The sequence below is a fragment of the Bradysia coprophila genome, chromosome II (assembly GCF_014529535.1).
Source record: "Bradysia coprophila strain Holo2 chromosome II, BU_Bcop_v1, whole genome shotgun sequence".
In the NCBI taxonomy this organism is placed as follows: domain Eukaryota; kingdom Metazoa; phylum Arthropoda; class Insecta; order Diptera; family Sciaridae; genus Bradysia; species Bradysia coprophila.
Window position 1 is genome coordinate 7788233 of NC_050735.1, and position 19398 is coordinate 7807630.

Below are 19398 nucleotides of genomic sequence, written 5' to 3' on the forward strand. Positions count from 1 at the left end.
TGTATAATTGTGCATAATAATGATGGTGGTCTTTTATTTTATTAATTTTTAATGGAATGTGGAACTCAAACACTCGAATTTATCAAGTACCGAACATGCATTATAATACGAAGAGAAACATATTGAACAGTACATGTGTTACACATGCATTCTTCAGCGTTCTACTAATTCCATAACAGAAACTGGTTTTCTATAATTTTTTTTCTCAGTCAGACGACTCAATGTTCACTTATTACTTTGTGCTTATTTGACTATGGTTAGGTTATAGGTAAAGTAATTTTTTTTTATCAAGGAGTCAAGACATATTTTATCACCCGCGACGCTATTTTATGGGTTTTGTAGTGTAAGAGATGTAAATGAAAACATTCTGAATGGAAAATTTAATTTGTTTAAATCACATTTGTGAATGGGATGAGGGTAAATGTATTAATGAGGGTATTGTATTGTCCATGATTACGAAATTAGTCAATGGGTAATCATCTATTAGCGACAAAGACGACAAAATTATCGACGAGGTCTAGCTGAAAAATTGTTTCAACACCAAACGTATGAGACCTAATGATTATATGTCTGTGAATGTCAACAACCTCATATATAATAGATATTTATGCAACTGGCTGTAACTGTAAAATGGTATCTCTGTTCGAGATGGAGTAAACGGTTTGAGATGAAGTCGAGTTAGATAGTTTTATATATCGAGCTTGTGAAAGTGAACTCTACAGTAGAACAGCTTAAGTGCACCCGACACAGAAGTACTTGAAATATAAAACCGAATGCATTTTTCGTCAATTCACTTGACTTCTGTTGGTGAATGAAGGACGGCAACACCCTGATGATCATGTCAAATAAATAGTATTTTACATAACTAGGGATAAAAAGATGAAAAGTAGAGTTTTCGGGTGAATTTTGTTGATCCGAGGCGAGGCCGAGGTCAATGAACACACTAAAACAAGACTTTTCATTTGTATACTGAGTTACGTAAGAAAGAAGTGCTTGAAACATGAAAAGTACGGTTTTCGACGCATGTAGCATGTAAAATTGCTTTTAATAGCTGGACAAATGAATTCAAAACGATCATATAAGATGAAGGCATCCAATGAAAATAAAAATTTTTCGAATCAGGAGCAATTTTAAAATGTCACAGACGGCAAGCATTTGAACAGTTTTACTATCTGATCTATTACTTCATTTGATCAAAGATTTTCAGAAATTGATTTCAGAAATCTTTTACTTCATTTGTTTTTTTGCATGTTTTTTTGCCATATAAGACTAATTAGTCAGAGCTTGTCGTTTAGTATTGCTGTCGTTGTCGATATCAGATGATATAAGAAAATGAGATGGGAAAAGTATCTGTAATTTCAAAGTTGGCCACAAGTAATTTTTTTATGGAACAAAACTTAGCTACCTTCGAGTATAACGAAATCACATTAGTGAACAAAACGAAATTTCATATTTCACTCGACAGACCTAAGGTTCAATTTCTGGTCAACTTTAAATTATTCAATGGCTGCAAGTAACAATACGCGTCCTAACAATCGCATTGCTCTATTTCGCATAAAGAAGACAAATTTGAAGCGCAACATTCATGAAGTTGATGGGCGAAGACGAAGTAAGAAAACTCTTCATGTTCCTAGGAGGAGAGAAACCGAAGCACAAAGGCTAGCTAGAGAAGCAGTAGAGAGGACTAAAAGAAAAAGTAGAAAAGAAAGAAAAGAAAAACGAAGTAAAGATGAAGAAGACTTTTTACACTTAGAAGAAAACGTCCATGCAGCAATCGCCGGGCGGCGACATTCCTTCTCCGAAGGCCAACTATCTGAAGGTGAGGAGATGCCACCGTTTCAAAAAACACCACGTAAAAAATTCCGTAAGTCTCCAGGAGCGCCCAAATCACGAAAATGATTGGATTTTAAAATAAAATGTGAAAGAAATAAATTAAAATAAACAATTCCAATGAAGTGTATTATAGTTCGTACTAATGAAACGTGCTGAGGGGTTTACTATTTCGCAGAAAAACAGAATTACTGTGCTCACCTTGAAGGGGAAATAACTTCAAATTTGTTTAAAGAAAATGCAGAATGAAGGAAAGTCCAGAAGGAAACCTAAAAAAACCCTGAAAAATCCTTCTGTAGTTCTATCACGCCGTTTGCATGAGATTGTGCATCAAATGTGCATGAGACTTTTCACAACGCAGGCGTATTTCTCACCTCACCTCGAGACCAAATTTCCAACTTATTTGTTTTGCCTTGGTGACCGAATAATTATTTGACTCCATTTGTAACCAGAAGCAAATTTAGTCTTAACTTTTTTTGAATGAAAATTTACAATTTTTAAGAATGAATTTGCCAAGGTATCGAGCAACTGAGATTCAAGCCACATCCGATCCGAATGATCGATGGCTCTATAGAATCGTTAGTCTCCCCTGACAATTATGTGGAACAACTTTTTTCTGTTTGTCTTTTGTTTTTGGGAGTAGAGTTGTAAAAGTGATCTGTGTCACATGTTGAAAAATATTTCTTTGTGAAGTTGAATTATTTCGCCAATAAACAGACGATTTATTTGGAAGTGTGCAGGTTTATAGTGCTTAGAAAGACGCTGCGATACATACCCAAAAATGGTCAAAAGGTCCTTGTGTGGAAGCGCTGGACATTGAAAATCAGTATATGGTTTTCGGTTTCGGAATCTCTTGGACAGCAGCGACCAAACAAGTTTGACAATGTATAGTAGAGAGGAGTCCACCAGGAGTCCAACGATACTGTGGAAGCCGTTGGCCGTCGCTGTCCAAGGTTGTGACAGGAAATTGAGAAAATTTGACTACGCCGGCGAACTTCTAAGGGCTCATCTGCCGCTATAAAGCAGCTAAAAACGAAAAACATATCAGACCTCGGTTCTACGGGTCTCTTCTTTCCAATGATACCAAACACGCGTGGATAGAGACTCGACGAATGTATTTTTTATTAGTAAATGTGACACTCAGTACGTCTATGTGAAGAATAATTATGGAGGGAAAAAATGACAGAAAATTCAATCCAACAGTCTTAATCCTCTTTCTTCGCATTGAACGTGATAAAATAGTAAATCACTCTTCAAATTGAGCCCTGAAACTGTTTTTACTTGCAACACTAACGACTCTTCGTAGCCAATGCAAAGAATTAGTATTTTATCTGCTTACCACGGCAATGTCGATGTTAGAGGCAGACGCCTTCGGCTTGGTAACTTCCAAATTGTTAAAATAAACATTTTAGACAGAGATGCATAATCTACTATTTCATACCTTGAGATTAAAATATGAAAAGTAGAGTTTTCGTGTGAATTTTAAAGATCTGAGGCGTAGGAAAGTATATATCCCGAGTTATATAATGTATTTTACATGCTACATGCGTCGAAAACTGTACTTTTCATGTTTCAAGCACTACTGTCGACGCGCTCAGCATGTGAAATCCTTTACACAACTCGGTATAAAAACGGAAAGTCGCGTTTTCGTGTGTTTATTGACATCGGCTACGCCTCGGATCAACAAAACTCACACGAAAACTCTATTTTTCATTTTTTTACCCCAAGTTACGAGTTAATTTGGATACGAAATATCACATTACTGAAGTCCCTGTTCCCACTACCATTTATGTTTTACTATGATTCCGTTTCTCACCGATTAATCATGACATATTCAGTGAGGTGTTATATTTTAATTAGTTAGCATAACATTTCGCCGGGACCATAATGATGATGAAACATGAGCGACAAAAGGTATAAAGATATGTTTCATTTTCATTGTATTGACCATCATGGCAAAGCAACAAGTAACACGTTATACGACAGCAATTTATACATTTTCATACATTTACGTTATGCCTACACATAAGCGGCTTAAGGAACAGTATATTATAGACAGCCTTACGTATGTTTCTTTTCTGTGTACATGAGAACCAACTTATATTGGAATTCAACCGTTCGACCATTTAACAGACATCTTTAACAAAGAACGAAACAAAAACAGAATCATGAATTCTGAAAGAAAAAAATTATCGAAAGAGGTATGCGCTTTAATAATACATATTATTTACTTCACTCTCTGCATTTAATGTGGAAACAAGTTAAGTTAAATGACGATAGGAAGAACTAAAGTTAAACAAAAATTAAGAGGAAAATCGTTCCATACAAACACCAAAGAATTATAAAATGCACGAATTGTATTATATGAAATGGTTTTGTGATGGTCTTTATGTATGTAGATATGAAACGGACTTACCCACAAATCTTTGCGTAATATCGGAAGCTTAATAGACAACAAACATATCTCTTGAGTGTACCTACTTCATCAAGAAATCAGTTACAATATATATGTATGGCCTCTTTAAGAAATGATACGACGAGTTAATGCCCGGAGGCAGTAAACTGGGTTTATTATCGATTTCTGTTCGTCTTTTTTTTTGTTTCGTTGTAGTTTTATGTCCGAGAAAAATTAATTTGATTTTAATTTAGTGCTGAAAGGATAGTCTGGTAAGCGTGCTACTTATATTCGAAATAAGAAAAAAACTTGTCTACGGGTCAAAACATTTTTTTCTTAAATCTTCGGTGGTTCACAAAACAGTACCTGTGTTCCACATAAGAATTGTTATTGTTGGAGTATATCGCTTTATGTCAAAGCTTTTGTCTCCAATTATTATAGGCGCAAAAAGTCTAACAAAAAAATCTTCAGACTCGTCTAACATCACAACTAAAAAATTAATTGATTCGGAATTTACAACCTCCGATGATGTTTAACGACCGACAGTTCGATAAAGCAAGAAAAAAGTCTCGTAATTTAGTGATCAATTGAGCGATTAAATGATCATTCTTAGAATTACTACTGAAGATTTTACGCAGGTGATGTTTCCCTGATTTTTTGTCACATTTTTTTAAAGAGGCAAGGTAGGATTAGTAGTCCATACCTAAGATTCCAGGAATCCAGGAAATTTTATGTCAAAATTGTTTTTATTCCAAAGTGCAAGCAATACCTAATGTCTGATTCATTGAAACTTTGAAACGGAAATTCACAGGCATCCTCGGATCGAAGATCTAATTAGGGTAGAATTGCCATTGCCAAATAGCAATATTTTTCTAGTTGACATCAGCCAGCTTCATTGAGTTAATGATATATCAGCAGTACAGCGGCAGCCTGGTGTCAACTTGAAATTTAGTGTTGACACGTTAGGTCTATACCCACTTGACACCAGGCTGCCTACCATGGACTGAAAGAGCAGCGACTTGTCAATCTGGAATGTATTGTCAGTGACAGTGTGCGCTTCTGTTCCACACAATTGAAGCTGCCTACAAATGTGACTTGACCCTGTCTGAATTTTTCGTTTTTGCTGACTTCTGAGACATTGTAACAGGGTGGTGTCGATGGCGATCAAATAAATAACTTAACCGTTTATAAGCTGCTTTCATATCGTCATACAAAGATTCAATCGGCTAATTCCTTTGTTTTAAGTATCGAGTACAGTCAGGGACAGTGAAATGTCAGAATGAATTTGCTTTAGCTGTTTTGCAGCTCATCGACACAAACAACCAAAACTGTTTATACTTGTTTATAAATACGGTTCAAATTGCTTCACGCACGCGCGTGGTAGTAGTAAAACCGTAAACATGTATAAACAGTTTTGATTGGTTGTGTGGATTAGGTGAAGTAAATTCTTGCTGAAATTTCTCTGCCTCTAACTGTAATGTTTGATATCAAATCTTGTACTTCTTAAGTTATTACAAATTTTGCGATTCCCTACGTAGCTATAGATCATCATTAATTGTTGAAGGCGTTGGCAATAACAGATGATTATATATAAAAGCAACGCACTTCAAGCAAAAGTGATCATAGTCGTACACTGTCAAGTTTCAGTACCCTATTCAGAGTAGCACTCAAGCCCGAAGTTCGTTGATAAAAGGTTTGTTTCAGGCACTGTGTGCTTATTATTCGGATTTTGTGCAGGTTTGGAACGAGGCGACGGATACATGATCGCCAAGAGGTGTGGTCGCTTTATTTCTCTTTCGATCGTTCAAATAAAAGTCGAGTTTTCGCATGTTATCACCAATTTTTCCGATTTTTTAATTGGATAAAGTTTGGAAAGCGTGAAAAAAGAAACATAAAACTTACTGACATATTTCTGTCCAAGACATTCTTAAAATCGATTTTTCACCATGAAGTTATGATGGCTGTTTTTGGCCAAATGGTGAAAAATGTAGATCTGGTTGTGGTCTAAATGGGCTTCATGGTGAAAAATCGATTTAAAGAATGTCTTGGCCAGAAATATATGTCAGTAAGTTTTATGATTCTTTGTGAAAATATGGAATAATGTGCGAAAGAAAGTGGAAACGTTTTCCCAAAATTAGTACATTCCTATAATTCTGAGCCGATTTCTTCAGCATGTTTGAGAGAACAAACATTTTAATAAATTCATTTTGCTATTTGTTTTACAGACAACACTCATAACACCGACCGTTGTTTACATAGTATAGCGATTAAACTAACTAAATAGAACCCAAATTGATAATCCTTGTACATTGACGATAACCATATATGATTCTGCTATGAGAGCTTATAATTAATTATTTTGTTTCACTGGAAAAATAATAATTCTTATCACCTTGGACTGCATAAACAACACAAATGTACAGAGAGAAAAATAAGCAAAAATAATAATCTTTCCAATTGGTTGCAAGAGGCTATCAACATTCTGAATTGGATTCGTCTTAAGCCAGTAGGAATCCGCAAATTGAGAGGCGATAAAGAAATTCACTTAATTTATAATGTCCTATCTCAGTGCACAAGAAGCTATTCTAACGACCATGATAATGATTTACGTAAATTGGCGTCGACACCGGAGCAAAAGGTCAAAAATGGAAACATCACTTGCAATGATTACACAAATTGCGCTATATTAACGTTAAGCGCTAGCACACCTTCCACATAACAAACAATAAAATCATATTTTCATATTGATAAACACATCCAGGAAATTATACTAAATTGCAGTAGTCATGCAAGCATGTTTAGTTGATGTATCTAATGACTCTATATGTGTACGAACCACTTGAATTCAGTCAGCCAAACTATCGCAAGCTACTGATCACCGATGGACGATGATAAATTACACTTTGAATTTTGTTAGTACATAATATAAAGAGGAAAGGTGAGCAACGGACACGGTAGTCATCATTTAATTCTATTACAATTGAAGCGCTTTTAAATGCAGCACAACACACAACCAATGTTGTGTGCATAAATAAATCATTTTTGTTGGAACAATAGGGGGACTTTATATCACTACTTTGACCTTTCTTCAATCACATTGTACGGAGATCAAGTTCAGATAGGTCAGACATTGTTTATGCAGCGTCTGAAATACGTTTAACTGAAAATCATGGTATGTCGTTTGAAAATTGGTGAATGGTAACAATACCCCTCTCTAGCAACCTAACTAACCTAACTGTGCTATTCCGAATGCCCTTTTAGACATGATGTCCCTTTGTGGAGTACAGCATCTTAATATGATAAGAAATGTAATCTCCCGAACGTTCAGCCTCAATCCGTGAAAATAGAGAGATCTAAAGATCCGTTGGTCAGAGAAGATGGTTTTCATCCATCGCTTGTTGTGAAGCTCAAGTCTCAGAGGCTCATAAGGCTGATAAAAGACCGTCAAAAGTTAACTTCTATAAGGCAGACTATGCTAAGCTGAATGAGGGTCTGTCAAGGGTCGATTGGCATGCTGAATTGGACGGTATAGACGTTGATGATGCTGTGAAGAAATTCGATTGTGTAATATAGCCGTTTATTGATGAAATACCTAAAGTCTTTGTTCCGTCTAGAGACTATCCGGCGTATTATTCCTATGATTTGATTTCTCTGATCAGGAATAAAGACTCCCTGAGGTTGAGACTTAAGGCGGAATTTAGTATGCTTCGTAAAGCGGTTAAAGCCTAAAGATGGAGTGCTTCGACGATTATGTTAGCGATTGTGAAGAAAAGTTGAAGACCAACACTAAGTGTTTTTTTGCTTTCACCAATTCTTTGATGAAGACCAACTCGCTGCCCAGCAGCATGAAATATTTGGGGGAAGAAGCAGTTGATACACATATATTTGTAATTTGTTTGCTAAGTATTTTAACTCAGTTTATAATCCGGCTGTTGAACTTTCTCGTGAAGTCGTTTGGTCACCAAGAATCCCACTCTTCAGTGCTGTCTGATATGACGTTTAGTCCTGATGAGGTTGAAGAGGCACTAAAGGGGTTCGAGAAAAAAAAATTGGAAATTGAGCTTCGTTTCTCCAATTTTCAAAGATGGTGATAAAAACTGTATCACGAACTATAGACCGGTGAGTATTTTATGTGCAATATAGAAAGTGTTCGAAAGACTGGTGTTCAATAAACTGTTTGAAGCGATCAAGTGTGACATCCATCAATCCCAACATGGCCTTTACAAAAAAAAAGTCCACGCAAACTAACCTTATGGAATATGTCTCGTCAATTGCTGATACCATTGTTAATGGTGGTCAGGTGGATACAGTATATTCAGATTTCGCTAAAGCATTTGACAAAGTGAATCATGGCATTCTTCTCATAAAGCTGACTCGGTTCGGGCTTTCTGCAGACATAATTCAGTGGTTTTCGTCACATCTTCGAAACAGGACTCAAATCGTCATTATTGGTGGCTATAGATCGGACGCGTTGGTGCCTTCGTCACTTCGTCAGGAGTTCTGCAAGGCTCGATTTTGGGTCCTTTGCTGTTCATTATGTTCATTAATGACTTGTTAGCCTCACTGCCATCCTGCTCAGGTTTTGCGGACGACCTCAACCTGTTAAGAGCGATAAGCACGTCTTATGATTGCCAACTACTTCAAGATGACATTGAGACGGTAGTTAAATGGTGCAGGGAAAATAAAATGTTTCTTAATGTTGGAAAGTGTGCAGTTATGTCTACTACTCATAGTCTTAATAGGATATCGTTTCCCTATACTGTTGATGGAGTAATGCTTGGACGAGTCTCAATAAAAAAGGATCTTGGAGTCATTATGGATGACAAATTATCGTTTAGTGAGCATATTGATCAAACGGTTCGTAAGTCATATAGGACTCTTTGCTTTATATTTCGTTGTGGAAGATATTTTACTAACCAGTCTGACGAGTGATGAGAATAGTAGCCGTAGGCCCTACGGCTACTATTCTCATCACTCGTCAGAAGCCGGCTTGAATACTGTTCGTTGGTCTGGAGTCCTTGTTATCATGATGCGATGCAGAAGATTGTGAGAGTTCAGAAGAAGTTCACAAGAATGGTCTCTTTCAAGTTTGGTATTGCGCACCCGAGGCCTCCGTATCATGAACGTCTGAAACATCTGAAACTTCAATCGTTGGAAACACGTCGGCTGAATGGAGATGAAATCATGCTTCATAAGATAGTTCATAGTCGGGTGGATTCTGTGCTTTCTCAGCGTCTCTCATTTCGGCATCCAACCAGGGCCACGAGACATACAGATGTATTTTATCTTCCAAGGATGGTCACCAACTATCAGTCGAATTCACCGTTTCATAGGATTCAACGGAACCATGATACGTTCTTCAGTGACCTCAAAATAATCAACAATTCATTAGTGGCATTTGCTGGATCAGTGAAGGATTATTTTGCTTGGTGATCTTAATTGTTTGATTGGTTTATGGCCTAGCTTTTACTTTTTTTTAATGTCTTTTTGTATTTATTGCTTTTTTCTCTCTGTTTTGCTTTTTGTTTTTTGTCTTAATCAACGATTATAAATCATAAGTAAAGTTTGTTTTTTGTACTCAGACTGAATTGTTATTGGGCTTTGGACTGTTATTTGGTCTTTAACCTGTTACATACGGCTGTCATCTGTTATCGACAACTGCAACAAAAATAAACGACAAGCTCTGACTATTGAGGTTTTATATAGCAAAGAGCATGTTCAAAACAAATGAAGTAAAAGATTTCTGAAATTAATATCTGAAAATCTTCGATCAAATGAAGTAATAGTTTGAATAGTAAAACTGTTAATATGATTGTCGTCTGTGACAGGTTAAACGGGATAAGTAAATAAATAAATAAACTATATTTATGTAGGTGGTAAAAATGCAACTTAGCCTTTGCATTTTACATATAAAATTAGAAATTAATCAATAGTGTATGATTCTACAAACAAATGAATAAGGTGGTATTATGACAGAGATAGGAATAAGGTGGAATTTTGACAGCGTCAAAACGAAGTTTGTTTGCTAGATAGGGTAACTATTCTCTTAGCACATTGACTATTTGTTCAAGACCTACAAATTCACGTATTTCCAACATTATCAGATAGCAAAATGATTAAAGTAACGAAAGTGTCACTAGATAATAGTTAATCTTTGGTGCTGGACAGATAAATAAATTGGTTGTCGACTCTAGTTCTCTTATATCTACCACATCAGGCGGTCGATTAATTAATACGTTAATACTGTCACAAATTAATTCAACAAATATTGAATAAAGACATCACACACATTATTAGGTAATTTTTCTATTCAAATAATTTAACATGCTGCATGAGTCGAAAGCCGTACTTTTCATGTTTCAAGTATACTCGATGCGACCCCCTCAGCATGTAAAATCCTAAATCCATTACATATGTAGTTCGGGATAAAAATGAAAAGTCTCGTTTTCGCAACTCAGTCGCGACAAGTGAAACTTTGCTGCCTTTTATGCGTAAATTTCGTGTGGTAATTGTCATCGGCTTCGCCTCGGGTCAACAAAAAATTTATATTTCATTATTCTGGATGTTGTATTGCTTCGGACACACCGACCGTTACACTAATTTTTGAAATTGAAGAGTGCAAATTATGAGAAATCAAATTGAAATAATTTATGTTTGTGTGTCATGAGTGTAGTTCAACATTCGTTATTTTTTGTCTACTGATTTGCTTTTTGTTTCGCACCAAGCATTCTTGCAAATAGATCAACATTTTGACCACTGGCAGTGCGAAACGGGGTAATTTTAGAATTTTTTGTTAAGAAAACAAATAAACTGAAAATTGGGACTAAAAAGTTGATTGACCAATTTGAAGTAATCAGCAAACGTTTGTATTTGAAGTTAAGCAAATTAAAATCACTAAATTGTTACAAAACGAGCCATCAGAACAGTCGGAGCGTTTGCTGCGACTGAGCCCCGTACAAACCCGTATATCTATTGCGTACGTGACCCTAGTGCGTCTGTCACCCTACTTTGACCGTAAGCCTATGCGCCGGTTAAAGTAGTTAAAGTAAAATTATTATGTAAGGTGTACATCTTAGAAATTGCGCATAGCGCAATTACGAAGCCCCGTACGACGTTCCTTTCAAATAAAACAAAAATTTCAAATAGCCCTAAAATTTTAATTTATTGAGTATAAATACACATAGGGCCTAGTATCGGCCTCAGTCCGAGGATCCAATTTTTTTTTCAACTACATTCTATTCGGCCTTTGATTACCTTCCAAATGAAACAAAAAATACGAAAAACGGATGAAATTTGCTCGAGTTATATGTAAAATACACATAGGGCCCTAGTAGCGGCCTTAGTCCGAGGACCCAAATTTAATTTTTTTTCAACAACATTCTATTCGGCATTTGATTACCTTCCAAATGAAACAAAAATTACGAAAAACGGATGAAATTTGCTCGAGTTATATGTAAAATACACATAGGGCCCTAGTAGCGGCCTTAGTCCAAGGACCCAAATTTAATTTTTTTTCAACAACATTCTATTCGGTGTTCGATTATCTTTCAAATGAAACAAAAATTACGAAAAACGGATGAAATTTACTCGAGTTGTATGTAAAATACGCATAGGGCCCTAGTAGCGGCCTTAGTCCGAGGACCCAAATTTAATTTTTTTTCAACAACATTCTATTCGGCCTTTGATTACCTTCCAAATGAAACAAAAATTACGAAAAACGGATGAAATTTGCTCGAGTTATATGTAAAATACACATAGGGCCCTAGTAGCGGCCTTAGTCCAAGGACCCAAATTTATTTTTTTTTCAACAACATTCTATTCGGTGTTCGATTATCTTTCAAATGAAACAAAAATTACGAAAAACGGATGAAATTTACTTGAATTCTATGTAAAATACACATAGGGCCCTAGTAGCTTTTCACTTCTAAGGCCCTAACTCACGGTCCACTCACCCGATTTTAAAAAACTTTTTTTTCCTGGATTGGTATTGACAATACCTATCATTTGCTGTGTCATTTACATTTCCATCGTTTATTTTGCCATAAATATCACCAAAAGACCTTAAATCACTTAGGTGGCCCTAACTCACGAAGGGCCGACCCGAATATGCCCATCTTCGAACTTAGCCTCACTATTTTGACTATCTTTCAGGGAAAAAAAAAATTTTTGAAATCGGATTTGATTTACTCAAGATATCGACGTGACGGACAGACGGACAGACGGACAGACGGACAGACGGACAGACGGACAGACGGACAGACGGCCCAAATTTTTATTGCAGATTCGTCATCTATAAACATAGGCAAACACTTTGCCCTTACCGTCTGCTTCGAATTCCATCAATTACACACGGCATCGTAATCCTATAAGCCCCTTCGTACTTCGTACGGGGCTAAAAACGCTAAAATTGGATGTTAATTTCTCAAGAATTTAAAAAATATTCCGCCTTTGTGAAGTTAGCTACAATGACTTAGCACACAAAATGGTCAAAGTGAACTCATTAGTTTCGCCAACTAAAGAGATCTATCATTAATCAAGTGACTGTAGTGACTGCTTTCGACTAACAGCTGTCACAATTCTTTAACTTAACTTAACAGAAAACACATTCAGAGGTCATATAAAATCTTAGGCACAGCTTCAAGATAAACGAGAAGTAATATCATTTCATTTCGCTTATGATTCGCTAGACTTGTACTCCCAAAAAAGAATGACTAGGCACTTGTTGTCTCCTTGTCACTGTCTAAATTCCACTTGATTATCTCGGGTGATAGAGACAATGCCAAAGTGTTACATCAACTTGGCTACGATAATTTACGTTTTTTCAAATTCTCAGGTATAAGGAGATAAATAAGAAACCATGTTGGATAAATACGACCCTGCCACATACAACCACCAATACGCTACCGTAAATGGTATCCGTATGCACTATGTCGATGAAAACCCAACTTCCAGCAATCCTTTGTTGCTGATTCACGGTTGGCCCGATCTGTAAGTGAAGTTTTACTTGTATTGTAGAAGAACAGAATGTGTAATATTTTTACATAGTTGGATTGGTTGGAGAGAACAAATTCAATTCCTTGTTGAACTTGGTTATCGCGTAATTGTCCCTTCTCTTCGTGGTTTTGGTGAAACTGTAATTATACTCGTAATTTATAGATGCGCGACACGTTTTAATGCCACAATTACAGGATGCACCTGAAGATCCGGCAGAATATGGTTTTGGAACCGTATGCAAAGACTTAGCTGGTCTGTTAGACCACCTGGAGATTCCAACCATAACGGTTATCGGTCATGATTGGGGAGGAGCTGTTACTTGGCGCTTCGGTCAATTTTATCCAGAAAGAGTTAAGGCACTTGCCAGCTTTTGTACACCTTATTTCGTACCAGCCAAACAAGAAGTCACTCTTGAACAAATTGTTCAAGTCTTGCCCAACTTTAAATATCAAATCTATTTATGTACTCCCGAAGCCGAAAAAGATATCAATGAGAATGTTGGCAAATTTTTTCGTCGCATTTTCCGACCTATTACTGATATTGATGGTCCACTCATTGATCCCAAGACAAACCGATTAGCTGAAGGTCGTCCGGATCGAATTCGTCATGAAATGGTACCGGAAAAGGTGATGGAGTATTACATCAAGACATTTACTGAACGCGGTGCTCGTGGTGGTTTGAATTGGTACAAGCAAACACACAATAACTATGTTCAATGTAAAGACCTTGATGCTATCATTAACAAGCCGGCAATGATGGTCACTGCGGAACTCGATAAGGCTTTGCCTCCATCTATGGCTGAGAAAATGATTGATTATATTCCTGGTGTCGAGATGCATCTTGTTGCTGGTTCTGGTCATTGGATTCTCTGGGAAAAGCCAGAAGAGTGTAACAAGTTTCTACGTGAATTCCTTGCGAAGGTTGATCCCATATTGTGCAAGTTGTAGTTTTCTTCTTTTCGTTAAATTCATTTCATATTAAAAAGCTCTTGCAGCAATTACACACTTTGTTTCCTTCTTGCTTAAAAGTCATCCTCCACTTAATATGCTATTTTAGAATCAAGTTGTGTTGTGAATGCTCTTCTTGCTCTCGAACATCGTCACACTACGACCATCTGAACACATACAAAAGGCTTAAGTAAGTGTGCTTGTAACATTAAAGTGCAATGCTAACTTTCATTTCGACCTGTCTTTTTTAGCCTTTACGATATCCACTGCTGGATGTAGGCCGAGATGTAGGCCTCTGCTAGCTCCTTCCATCTCCATCGATCCATTGTCAATTCGTGTGTGCTGTTCGTTTGATGCTGTTTATCCATCATTCTGGCAGTCGTGTTCATGATGTATCCTGTCCAATTCAACTTCATAGATGCTATCCTTTCCATTACGTCAACGACTTTCGTTTGATCCACTGATCCACTGATTTTTCATTTTATTTCTGAGTGAAGTTCCAAACCTATTGCTTCCATTGCTTCCACTGCTCCCTGTGCTACTCTCAGTTTATTCTCGAATGCTTTCGGTAATGTCAACTTTTCCGTCCAACACTGGGAGGACACTTGACACATACTTTTTCCATTTAAGGCCGTTGTTCATGTTGATTTTGAATATCAGCCGAAATTTTCCGAATGTCATCCATCCGAGTCCAATTCTTCGTTTCATTTCTTTCAGCAGTCTGATTGTCGAGACCCAATTTTAGTATATGGCCAAGGTACATGTAACACGTACAACATGTCTAGTCTGTGAGTTAGACTATAACGCACCAATCAGAAGACTGCAGTTGATGATGCGTTGGCTTACCTTTCGTTCAAAAGTGTTGGATTTGTTGGAACAGAAATTCTTCGAGTGTGCAACTCAGGCGAATTCCGGACACATTCAACGAACTTAAAACGTCTTGCCTGTGTCCTTTGTATGGTAAATATTTAATAAATTTTCCGTTATTTAACGTTTGATTATAATGGAATAGATGAGCTTATAACTAAACCAGTAGACAATACACATGCAGCTGATAGAACTGGGTCTCCGTTGAAATTACATTCGAATTTGGAATTTTCCAGCCTTGGTTACGTATTTGACACCTTTGAACGGTTTGTATTTCTCGCCGTACATATCCAGTCGATTTACCTTCAGTCCGGATACGGCTAATTGAGATATACTAAATTGCACATTGATTGATGGATTTGACTCGGTAGTCGTACTACTGCCGCTGACAACAGATACCTAAAATGTTGGCGAAGCACATAAATATTGCGGTCAACGATACAACGCAGACACACACTACACTTACAGTTCCTCGAATATTAGGCAACTTTGTGACATCAATACGACCAACATCCCAATGAAGAATCTGCGTTTTCGGATCGAATGAATACTTCCCCTGAGTGGGTACCAGCAAACAGTTGAGCACATTTTTCGGCATGCAGACTTCCAGCTTAACCGATTCAACTGTTCGACCCAGCGTTGTCTTTGGACCGACGGTAATGTCCAATTTACCCTGTTCACCCGTCTTGAATACCAAATTGTGTCGAATGTAAATTGGAATGGCAACAACACTTTGGGTTCCGATGTGGTAGGACATTAGGCGGAAATTGCCATCCGGTGGAATAAAGCTAAGCATTCGTTCCGATTCCCACCGTTTGAAACGTACACATGGGTGGAAGGACACATCGTCGAACAATCGGGGATTCATGAACGACAGGGTCAGATCGGGCATTCCACTAAGTTTAATGCAGCAGTCAATCTAATGAGAAACGAAGCCAATTAATCTCTCAATTGTTCAATCTGTTCAACTTACGTATCCCTGAATCTCGGCAAACACTGTCTGACCGTTCTTGTCGATGATGGCGTCAACTTCTTCGATTACATCAAAATATGCCTCGTTGTTCGTATACTTAACGGCACTTCGTCTCCATGGGATTGCACTCAGCTGACCCGAAGGTAATGTGCCACTTACACTGCGAAAACGAGAGTTTGTTACTGGAACATTGTAAAGGTTACGTTATCGTCAATTCACTTACTTCGATTTACCAGTCACTGTATTCGCAATCGTCCGTAGAATGTTGGGCGGTTTTATTAACTCTTTGAGAATGTTGCTTTCGGTAGCTAGAGGAAAACCGTTGTCGAGCATTTCGTCCAACAGTTCATAGACGACCACATAATTTTCCTTGATGATGGACTCGCTGCATTCGGAAAAATAATCTGAAAAGCGATAGGTCGGATAAATTCGGTAAAAGGGAATCGTAAATTGATTCAGGAGTAGCGCGCAACCATTTCAAAAACGAATGTGTAAGAAGGAACGAATACTTCATGCAGACATTTCGAATGGAGATCAGGTTCGCATTGAAATATTGCAACGAAGCACGTAGCTCCAGGCTCATTTTTCGTTAAATAGCCAGTAACAACTCGACTGTTAGTCATAGGCTAGATATTTCATCGCTGTCCGTAACAGGTGGCACAGCAATTCAGACTGAATGAAGGTCAGACATTTGACGATCGATATAACAACTTCAGATCTCCGTTACACCTGTATCTAATACGTACGATGGTCGGTGGTATTCATGCGATTTCTAACACAAATGTTCATCCTTACCCTCGAATGTATCAACAACTCGATGCAAAAATTCGATAACAAACAATGGTTGGGTCTCCTGCTTACAGCAACTCACTAGAGACACACCGCCACGTTGTATGGAAATGAGATAGTAGTGTGGCGTGGATAAGACTGGTGGAATGTCCTGTAAATTGAATTGGTATGCTTAGTGTTAAGTGACTGGAGAGGGATGGAGTTGTATGAGTTAGCGCATACATTCGGGGACTTTCGTTGTGCATCCAAGAAATAGTCACAAACCGATCTCGAAACGACGGATCGCCAGTGTTTTTCCAGGAAAACGTCACTAGAATGGATAAATCAGATAATAATCTGTCGGTTTTGATTCATCGGTCATAGTCTATTACCCGCTTGAGTTGATTATAAACAGACTGTGTATCATCCTTGCTAATTTCACAAAAATATTTTGGATACTTTGACTTTTCAACCAGAGTGACGTTGTTTCCACTTTAATGATGACATGAATAGTTAGAGGGTAGGTTCACTTTCATAAATTCGATGTGCAATCAGGTTTCTTCCAAGGCTGTTCAATCGTCATCCACAGAGAAGCCAACCCAACCTCACTTTGAAGTTGCAACGAACAAATTTGTTTAAGTTGCGGTTATGTTTGCTACTGTGGATGACGGTCGGTTGTTTTCGGCCTGTCAAAATTCGTTTTTACCGTACGATGGAAGAAACCTATAGTAGGATCGGTTCGTTCGGTATGCGTATACTTCATGTACGGGGTTTCGGTTGAATTTAAAATTAGGTTACACTCATTGGTGTTTATGGCCAAGGTTTTAAATTTGTCAAAAAATAAAGACCCAATCGAAACCAAGGTTCTGAAAGAACAGGTTAAGACACTCACAAAGGCGAGTCATACCGAAATCGATAAACTCAGTACAGATTGTGTGTGATATCAACTTGAAGAAAATGTTTTTTAGGAAAATTCGGAGTTTTGTTTTTGTTACGTTGCTTTTTTCATATAAACGTCGTAGCCGCTGAACTCAATTTTTGGGTCACCGCCTTCGTGATCAACTCAGAGTTGTCTTAACCTGGTTCTTTCAGAACCTTGATCGAAACCGGTGACGATCCACATGTCTGTATGCTTGGGAGAATTATTTTGTTCGTGATATTGGAGCATTCGAGTCATAATAGAGTGGTTCCGGTCTCAAATCACCGTATGACAAGATAATTTTTCTTTAACTCAAGTGGAAGACTCGTTTCTACTGTTCGACTGTCCAAGTCTTCTTTAGAAGACTATCTACAGACTTGGTGAAATTAAAGTGGAAAAGTACCGAAAGATTTAGAACTTAGTTCTTTAAAAAAAAATACGCAAACTTTGAAGGGCCTAAGTACAGAGTTATACTAGAGAGGTGTCATTGTGGCGCTGTCGATCAAAGAAAACTACAAAAATATATGGGAAACCAGACATGTTGAGGACATCTCTCGAGTGCAACTCTATGGGCCTAAGAAAAAAATCTCCCTCTACGACAAGTCGAAAATAAGCTTTCTCGATCGAATGTTATAGAGTAGTTTGTAGATTCTCCCAGAATCATCTCAATGGCAGAGATGTCGTCTTGTTTCATTATCAAAATCTATAGAAAAACTCACTAGGCCAGCAGAGTTTTTCGGTACTTCATTCTTTTCGCTCTATTATCAGATGATTTACCTTCAGTGAAGTTACTTGACTTCGGTAAAATCAAGGCTGTAAACTTTGGGGAGGTCACGCAGTTACAGATACACGGGTGACACACTACAGCTGATGGTAAAATGGCAGTTTTCATACAAAAATTCACCTCCTTTGATGATTCTCGTCGCCTTGATGATGTGGTGATTTTTTTTTAAATGTAAAATCGTCAGAAGTGGTGTATTCCCGCGTATCTAATAAAATGGCGATCTATGTGTCCTCCCCAAGTTTACAGTCTTGGGTAAAATATACATAGCTGTGAAGCTGGTTCACAAAAAATAGAGCGCTCAGAGAGTTGATAAAATATGGCGTTGCTTTCGTCTCGCCCGGCCTTCTTAACTCTCTGATACCATTGCCTCATTTTGTAGTTTCTGTCTGAAGCGTAACACAATGGCTACTATATTTTTTGTCTGAATTTTCTGAATTTTTAAATTTGATATTTCTTGGAAAAGCGTGAAACAAGATACATGTGGCTTAGACCATTGTACTTTACCTAATTACCTAAGTCTAAATACACATTCGCCCGCTTTGCCACCATTTAGCTCTGTCAAGTGAACGGCTGGAAAACGGATGACTGTGAGCCCACCTTAATTTACTGAAAGAACATTGAGTGTAGTAACGTTCGTATCTCTATAGCAAGGTAAATATATGGGCGCCCATATATACCTTGTTCTATAACAAAGTATATAAACACTGAAGGTACCGCAGATCCGCAAAAACATGCGGATCCCTACGTTGAGGTGAATTTATTGTATATTGGCGTCATACGAAATTCACCTTAAAGTCGGGATCCGTATTTCTTGCTATTGCGCTACCTTCAGTGTTTATATATACTTTGGTTCTATAACAGATGATTATTAGATGATGTGAACGCATCCAACATTGATAGTCACAATATGGACTACAAAAT

The 19398-nt window shown here is 37.5% G+C and overlaps 2 protein-coding genes across 2 annotated transcripts; one reads left to right on the forward strand and one right to left on the reverse strand.

Moving 5' to 3' along the window:
- The first annotated feature begins 12983 nt into the window (after nt 1-12983).
- Nucleotides 12984-14219, forward strand: LOC119070513 (bifunctional epoxide hydrolase 2-like). The gene is made up of 3 exons (XM_037174878.1): nt 12984-13213; nt 13271-13358; nt 13414-14219. Exons 1-3 carry the CDS (start codon nt 13083-13085, stop codon nt 14164-14166), a joined length of 972 nt encoding a protein of 323 aa, XP_037030773.1. The 5' UTR covers nt 12984-13082; the 3' UTR covers nt 14167-14219.
- An 896-nt stretch (nt 14220-15115) lies between these two features.
- Nucleotides 15116-17309, reverse strand: LOC119070414 (AP-3 complex subunit mu-1). The gene is made up of 7 exons (XM_037174754.1): nt 17167-17309; nt 17018-17105; nt 16802-16946; nt 16230-16410; nt 16007-16166; nt 15500-15952; nt 15116-15432 (listed from the first exon to the last, which is right to left on the reverse strand). The coding sequence occupies exons 1-7, from the start codon at nt 17199-17201 to the stop codon at nt 15244-15246; spliced, it is 1251 nt and encodes a 416-aa protein (XP_037030649.1). The 5' UTR covers nt 17202-17309; the 3' UTR covers nt 15116-15243.
- Nucleotides 17310-19398: the final 2089 nt, after the last annotated feature.

Coding starts and splice junctions, on each gene's coding strand:
- LOC119070513 (XM_037174878.1), top strand. CDS start 13,083: ATGTTGGATAAATACGACCCTGCCACATACAACCACCAATACGCTACC. Junction 13,214..13,270: donor ATTCACGGTTGGCCCGATCT/GTAAGTGAAGTT, acceptor ATTTTTACATAG/TTGGATTGGTTGGAGAGAAC. Junction 13,359..13,413: donor TTCGTGGTTTTGGTGAAACT/GTAATTATACTC, acceptor CCACAATTACAG/GATGCACCTGAAGATCCGGC.
- LOC119070414 (XM_037174754.1), bottom strand. CDS start 17,201: ATGATACACAGTCTGTTTATAATCAACTCAAGCGG. Junction 17,106..17,166: donor TTTATAATCAACTCAAGCGG/GTAATAGACTAT, acceptor TATCCATTCTAG/TGACGTTTTCCTGGAAAAAC. Junction 16,947..17,017: donor CACAACGAAAGTCCCCGAAT/GTATGCGCTAAC, acceptor TTCAATTTACAG/GACATTCCACCAGTCTTATC.